We start from the raw sequence: 7,899 nt of genomic DNA on the forward strand, positions 1-7,899 counted from the left end.
TTAAGTGAAGCATTGTGAACAGAATCCCTGAGAAATAAAATGAACAAACTATAATCTTAAAAGAACAACCATGAGTAGGGTGTTACAAACCTTGAAACTGAAGACAGGAACTTTGATGCATTTAAAATAAACATAAAAAATAACATAAGGCCCATTTAAATTAAATTAGTTCAGTTTGCAGAGATCAGCAAAAGGTAGCAAAGTTTCAACAGCATCATTGTTATAGTGCAACTTTTGCTCAAGTCTTCTTTTGAAACCTACTTTAGAAAAAAAATGTTTAGCACAGATCTCTGGACATCAGAGTGTCAGCAAGGTTGATGTACATACACATATATACACACACATTGGAATTTACGAATATATTTTGTTTGACCAAGCTTCAACTGTTGGACATATAGACTCCCCATTGGTTCTAGAAGACTTTGATACAAAGACAAGTTTATGTTGAATCAATGAGTGCAAAACGAGCCCACATCATCAGTCATCCACCACCATGCAGGACCAAATCTATGAAATATGCTGTTTTATTTCCAATCTCGGTGGTGTCTATTATCAAAGCAACAATCTGCTTCTGGACAAGCTGCTCTCCCTCCTGACTGCTACGGAGGTCCTTCTGGTTATGTCTAGTTGGTAAGTATTCTAGTTCTGGTTTTTAATTGGTAAGTACTGAAGTTTGTGTTTCCTCCTTTTCCTTGTTGATCAGTGGTGGTTCTGGTTCATCTTTTTCTTCTTTAACCCATGTAGGTTCTGTTTTTTTCCCCTTATTTCACTGGAGGCTCTGGTTCCATCTGTTCTTTTTCAGTGAACTGATGTCCTACTTCCTCCTCGTCGTGACGGGTCTTCCTCCCCTGGTGTCAGACCTGTTGGAGTTTCCTCCTCTCTGGAGACATGTGTCTTCTGGAGGTCTGTGGGGACAAAGGAAATGATCATTAAATTAAATTAATTGGTCACCGTCTCAGGCATGTACCTGGCTGTTCCTGAATATCCTGGACTGTCAGCACCACATGTTTCATCTGAACTTATTTTGTAGTGCTTAACTGAAGAGAAGGTGACGTTTGCAGAGTAAAGTGTCATCCACACATTGGTAGCTGGTAAAAAAATAATCAAAAGATTTAAGATAAATTCATATTTTTTTGCAACAGCAGCACAAATTCGCTCCAAATTTAATTTGAGGACATTTATCCCCAAACTTGCCCATATCTACAGCTCATTGCAAATTCATTTCTACTTCATAACTGTTGAGTTTTGCTCACACCACATGGGAACTACAGCCACTGTGAAGGCTCAAACCTCATGTTTCAGTGAAGTTATGCACTGCTACTACCTCTGAACTTAGACAGACAGAATGAATTGAACAGAGATGGTGAGATATTTGTTACACGCTTAATGGAAAATCACGCATTTATGCATAACTTTAACATTAGTTAACCCCAGTAATCCATCAGGGACAGTTTTTGATGAGTTTATACCCACAATCTATTACTGGATATGTGTGTTTACACATATCCTCACACATATCTTGGTTAAGTGCAATGTTTTGAAATGGATAACAAGGGCTGTAAGTGTAATGAAAAAAATATATGTGCCATGATTTTTTCTGTTAACATTGCATCCGTGAAAGGAAGATCCAAAAGTCAGAAAGTTTTTTCACCACTGGAAAAACAGTAAAATTTAAATAAAAAGGAGGACAGCAACTGAGCTTACAGAAAGACAAAGACATCCAAACTGCAGTTAATTAGAAATCAGAAAAGCTGATTACTGATCTTTAATATCTTACTCACAGCACTGGATGTATAAAAATGAACGTGTCGCAAAGGTCTGTGTAAATACACGCAAACATTTTTCCTGTCCTGAAAATTGTTTCAGCCATGCAAACTTTTGTATTGAACAATAAACTACAAAACACCAAAAACTTCCCCAAAATACATTGGAATCTATCTGACCCCATTCAGCTTGATTTAACCAAAGGAGCATCAAACCCAGTGTTCTTTTTTATTATTTTATTAACATTAAACAATTAAACTGAACCACAATCATCCTCATACAATAACATAACCCACTATTGAATACATCCAAATAAAAATTAAACGGATCGGAAAATCTCAGTACATTTCCACTGTTTTTGTCACATAAAGATGTAATTGCACATCAGTCTGTGCACCTAAGCCCATGAAATGCATATTAACTGCAGGGTACTATCATTATCACTGAAATAGAAAACAAAATCAGCGGGATCAGCAGATTAACTCCAACCAGATCAAGTTCAAATATTCTCAACATGGACAAGGTGTATAGACAATTGCACATGTACATAAATAACTGCAGAAAGGTGTGTGGAATGCTGCAAGCTTTGGCCCTGCATCGTTTAGCATAAGTCGGCTTTGAGTTCCGCTCTTAGTGCTTCCACTACATCTGTGTCACTTCCTTTACAACTAAGGTTTCTATACATGTTTTTCTACACTTACCTGATGGCTTTGAGCTAAACATTATTCACATTTATCTTTGAAACAGCTTTGAAGATTGTCAAAGAACATTTCTACTGTTTGTAGAAATGAAAACAGTTCTGGCTGAAACTCTTACAAACAACTAACTAACTTTTACAAATCAAATTAAAACTGTATTTTCATCAAGTAAAAACGGATTCAGTATAAATAAAAATAATTCCTGGGCTCCATGATGGACTGCACAGTGGTGCAGTTGGTAGCGCTGTTGCCTTGCAGCAAGAAGGTTCTGGGTTCGATTCCCAGCTTTCTGCATGGAGTTTCCCGTCCATTTCTAACTATGTCTAATTAAAATTAGTGAACATTTATTTTTTTAACATATTTTGGACAGAGAAAATTACCAAGACAAGTTTTAATCTTAGCAGTAAATCTGACAGTCAAATGACTACCTCTCACTTTTGTGTTTTTGATTCATGTGGCACTTCAGTTTACCAACATGATTAAAACTTTTTCCACAGATTTGGCACAATAGAGGTTTCTGACCTGTGTGGGTTTGCCTGTGAACATTCAAAGCGGCATTTCGTATGAAAGATTTTCCACAGGTTTCACAAGAAAAAGGCCTCTCACCTGTGTGAGTTTTTCTGTGAACATTCAAAGTGGCATTTCGTATGAAAGATTTTCCACAGGTTTCACAAGAAAAAGGCCTCTCACCTGTGTGAAGTTTTTTGTGGAGATTTAAATGGTTCATGCGAGAAAATTTTTTTCCACACGTTTGGCATGAAAAAGGTCTCTCACCTGTGTGGGTTTGCCTGTGAATGTTCAAATCTGCACTCCGTGCGAAAGATTTTCCACACGTTTCACAAGGAAAAGGCCTCTCACCTGTGTGAATTACCTGGTGCATAGTTAAATGATGAATTCGTTTGAAACTTTTTCCACATGTTTTACATGAAAAAGGCCTCTCCCCTGTGTGAATTTTTTTGTGAACAATTAAAGTACTCATGTGAGTGAAATTTTTTCCACAAGTTTGGCATGAAAAAGGCCTCTCACCTGTATGAATTCTAATGTGAAAATTTAAATTACTAATGTGAGAAAATTTTTTTCCACATGTTTGACATGGAAAAGGCCTCTCACCAGTGTGGGTTCTGTAATGTACTTTCAGCTCACTCTGATATTTACAACATTTTCCACAAATATCACATTTGAAAGATCTTTTCTTTGTGTCAGGAGGAGACTGAGTCTCTGACACAGTGGAGCTGCTTCCTTCCTGATCTTTGCCCTCAACTACAGGAGAGATTTTAAATAAAATCTGCTCAGTTTGTGGAGTAGGAGTCTCCATCAAAGCCACAAACTGCTTCTGGACAAGCTGCTCTCCATCCTGACTGCCGTAGAGGTCATTCTGGTCCTGTGTAGTTAGTAAATAGTCTGGTTCCTGCTGTTCAAGTTTAAACAAAGAACAATCTGACTCCTCCTGTTCTTTGTTTATCAATGGCAATTCTGGGTCCTCCACTTCTTTAGTCCATTTAGTTTCTGGTTCCCCCCATTGTTCAGTTATTGTAGGTTCTGGTTCCTCCTCTTTTATAATCCGCCGATGTTCTGCTTCGACCTGGCCTTGACTAGATTTCCTTTCTTGGTTGCAGACCCGTGGGATGGCAAAGGCTTCCTCCTCAATGGAGACATGTGGCTTTTGGAGGTCTGATGCGAAGAAATGAAGAGATTATCAACTGCCAAATAATAATTCAGGAGCTAAATGCTTAGTTCATTAATTAATAATTATAATTATTAATAATAAACACTAATTTAATAACAAATAGTAATAATTACACAATAAATAAATAAATAATAGTAATAATGATTACTAATATCAATTAATAATTATTATTGTTAATTAATAAGACTTAATAATTATTACCATTGTTAGGATCAAAATCTTTAGTCACAGGGCTTAAATGATCATCTGATTCTCAGAGACTGTTTGTGCTGCAACATTTTGGAGAGACAGCAGGCTCAAATCGTGGCACCTGCTGACATTTTGTTATGAGCTACAAAACCTATAAATCTTTACGACATCAGAGCTACACACAATGTACCTGTGCTGCAACATTTTTTCTTGAACTACAAAACTATCAATCTTTATAGCATCCGAGCTAGCAGCTAAAACAGTTCCTGTTCAGCAAATAGACATGAATATGTAGACGCCTCATGGAGTGCTGAGTCGTACGCAACAGTGTCCGCCATCTTCTATGTGGCAGCAGGGCAATGGGACCTCCTTAAGTCCTGTTTCAACGGTTTTACGAAACAAACTGGATTCATTGGCATTACCTTTCACAGGTAAGGATGAAAGATCAGAATTACTTGACTTTGCAGCCAGAAATTCGCTTCTAAACAACCGAGAAATATTTCCTTTGCATCTAAATTGACCCGAAGTAACCGCTGATTGTTAGCGTAGCAGCTAATGTTTTCATACTGTTTTCTAATGAGAGAGAGCTGATGAAAAACCGCTGTTAGACGAGAAGTTAATTAAAAAACAGGGAATTTTGTGAGGAAAGATCAGTCAGGATCAGAACTGGAGCTGCTGTTCTTCAGTCTGTTTCCCAGCTCAGCTTCACCATGTCGGTATTTAGCTATAAAGATGCTACGAGTCAGAGCCCAACATGCTGAAAATGTATTTCTGAATGTGAAGGAAACATGTATGTATTTTCTATTACACTTTTGGATAATTTCTCTTTTATCCTTGGCTTTAGCCTGTGAACCAGGACGTCTCAGAAGTCATTGGAGTTCTCCCAGTGTGACCAGCAGACTGAAGCCTATGGCCAGCGTTCCCAGTATAATAAATAAATGTTTTATTCTTTCACTTGTGTATTTTTTAATATCCCAATCTGAAGTATTAGTGTATTAATACAGCTTATGTAATGAAATAAAAATAATTTACTCTGTTAGAATGATTTTCACTCTTTGATATCAATAGCAGAGTTGACATACTGTAATAAATGCTTTTTCTCTGGAAAAAAGAAAAATATGCAGTTTAATGTTTGACAATGACTGATTTATAAATGAAGTCACTTTTCAATAATATATAAAAAAATAAATACAAGAAAATTATTTGTTTCTTGTCTTGAAATGTTAAATGTACATTAAATTATGGAATAATGTAAATATGTTCTTTAATAAAANTTTCCCGTCCATTTCTAACTATGTCTAATTAAAATTAGTGAACATTTATTTTTTTAACATATTTTGGACAGAGAAAATTACCAAGACAAGCTTAAATCTTAGCAGTAAATCTGAGAGTCGAATGACTACCTCTCACTTTTGTGTTTTTGATTCATGTGGAACTTCAGTTTACCAACATGATTAAAACTTTTTCCACAGATTTGGCACAATTGAGGTTTCTCACCTGTGTGGATTTGCCTGTGAACATTCAAAGCGGCATTTCGTATGAAAGATTTTCCACAGGTTTCACAAGAAAAAGGCCTCTCACCTGTGTGGGTTTGCCTGTGAACATTCAAAGCGGCATTTCGTATGAAAGATTTTCCACAGGTTTCACAAGAAAAAGGCCTCTCACCTGTGTGAAGTTTTTTGTGGAGATTTAAATGGTTCATGCGAGAAAATTTTTTTCCACACGTTTGGCATGAAAAAGGTCTCTCACCTGTGTGGGTTTGCCTGTGAATGTTCAAATCTGCACTCCGTGCGAAAGATTTTCCACACGTTTCACAAGGAAAAGGCCTCTCACCTGTGTGAATTACCTGGTGCATAGTTAAATGATGAATTCGTTTGAAACTTTTTCCACATGTTTTACATGAAAAAGGCCTCTCCCCTGTGTGAATTTTTTTGTGAACAATTAAAGTACTCATGTGAGTGAAATTTTTTCCACAAGTTTGGCATGAAAAAGGCCTCTCACCTGTATGAATTCTAATGTGAAAGTTTAAATTACTAATGTGAGAAAATTTTTTTCCACATGTTTGACATGGAAAAGGCCTCTCACCAGTGTGGGTTCTGTAATGTACTTTCAGCTCACTCTGATATTTACAACATTTTCCACAAATATCACATTTGAAAGATCTTTTCTTTGTGTCAGGAGGAGACTGAGTCTCTGACACAGTGGAGCTGCTTCCTTCCTGATCTTTGCCCTCAACTACAGGAGAGATTTGAAATAAAATCTGCTCAGTTTGTGGAGTAGGAGTCTCCATCAAAGCCACAAACTGCTTCTGGACAAGCTGCTCTCCATCCTGACTGCCGTAGAGGTCATTCTGGTCCTGTGTAGTTAGTAAATAGTCTGGTTCCTGCTTTTCAAGTTTAAACAAAGAACAATCTGACTCCTCCTGTTCTTTGTTTATCAATGGAAATTCTGGGTCCTCCACTTCTTTAGTCCATTTAGTTTCTGGTTCCCCCCATTGTTCAGTTATTGTAGGTTCTGGTTCCTCCTCTTTTATAATCTGCCGATGTTCTGCTTCGACCTGGCCATGACTAGATTTCATTTCTTGGTTGCAGACCCGTGGGATGGCAAAGGCTTCCTCCTCAATGGAGACATGTGGCTTTTGGAGGTCTGATGCGAAGAAATGAAGAGATTATCAACTGCCAAATAATAATTCAGGAACTAAATGCTTAGTTCATTAATTAATAATAATTATAATTATTAATAATAAACACTAATTTAATAACAAATAGTAATAATTACACAATAAATAAATAAATAATAGTAATAATGATTACTAATATCAATTAATAATTATTATTGTTAATTAATAAGACTTAATAATTATTACCATTGTTAGGATCAAAATCTTTAGTCACAGGGCTTAAATGATAATCTGATTCTCAGAGACTATCTGTTTGTGCTGCAACATTTTGGAGAGACAGCAGGCTCAAATCGTGGCACCTGCTGACATTTTGTTATGAGCTACAAAACCTATAAATCTTTACGACATCAGAGCTACACACAATGTACCTGTACTGCAACATTTTATCTTGAACTACAAAACTATCAATCTCTGTAGCATCCAAGCTAGCAGCTAAAACAGTTCCTGTTCAGCAAATAGACAGGAATACGTAGACGCCTCATGGAGCGCTGAGTCGTACGTAACAGTGTCCGCCATCTTCTATGTGGCAGCAGGGCAATCGGAGCTCCTTAAGTCCTGTGCTGTGTGTTTCAACCGTTTTACGAAACAAACTGGATTCATTGGCATTACCTTTCACAGGTAAGGATGAAAGATCAGAATTACTTGACTTTGCAGGGAGAAATTCGCTTTTAAACAACCAAGAAATATTTCCTATGTAGCTAAATTGGTCCGAAGTAACTGCTGATTGTTAGCGTAGCAGCTAATGTTTTCATACTGTTTTCTAATGAGACAGAGCTAATGAGAAACCGCTGTTAGAGGAGAAGTGCATTAAAAAACAGGGAATTTTGTGAGGAAAGATCAGTCAGGATCAGAGCTGGAGCTGCTGTTCTTCAGCCTGTTTC

The 7,899-nt window shown here is 37.0% G+C and overlaps 2 protein-coding genes across 2 annotated transcripts in view; both read right to left on the reverse strand.

Moving 5' to 3' along the window:
- Window positions 1–2,702: 2,702 nt before the first annotated feature.
- Window positions 2,703–4,156, reverse strand: LOC107834529 (gastrula zinc finger protein XlCGF49.1-like). The gene is made up of 2 exons (XM_016666066.1): window positions 3,153–4,156; window positions 2,703–3,068 (listed from the first exon to the last, which is right to left on the reverse strand). Exons 1-2 carry the CDS (start codon window positions 3,775–3,777, stop codon window positions 2,887–2,889), a joined length of 807 nt encoding a protein of 268 aa, XP_016521552.1. The 5' UTR covers window positions 3,778–4,156; the 3' UTR covers window positions 2,703–2,886.
- A 1,457-nt stretch (window positions 4,157–5,613) lies between these two features.
- Window positions 5,614–7,899, reverse strand: part of LOC103130630 (oocyte zinc finger protein XlCOF6.1-like) — a 7,805-nt gene continuing 5,519 nt past the window's right edge. Inside the window, exons 2-3 of the mRNA XM_007542081.1 lie at window positions 6,004–6,984; window positions 5,614–5,919 (exon numbers count right to left, since the gene is read on the reverse strand). Coding sequence (XP_007542143.1) covers window positions 5,738–5,919; window positions 6,004–6,984 — 1,163 coding nt within the window. The 3' untranslated portion in view covers window positions 5,614–5,737. The remainder of the gene's footprint in view (window positions 5,920–6,003; window positions 6,985–7,899) is intronic.

Source organism: Poecilia formosa, unplaced genomic scaffold (assembly GCF_000485575.1).
Source record: "Poecilia formosa unplaced genomic scaffold, Poecilia_formosa-5.1.2 Scaffold653, whole genome shotgun sequence".
Lineage (NCBI taxonomy): Eukaryota > Metazoa > Chordata > Actinopteri > Cyprinodontiformes > Poeciliidae > Poecilia > Poecilia formosa.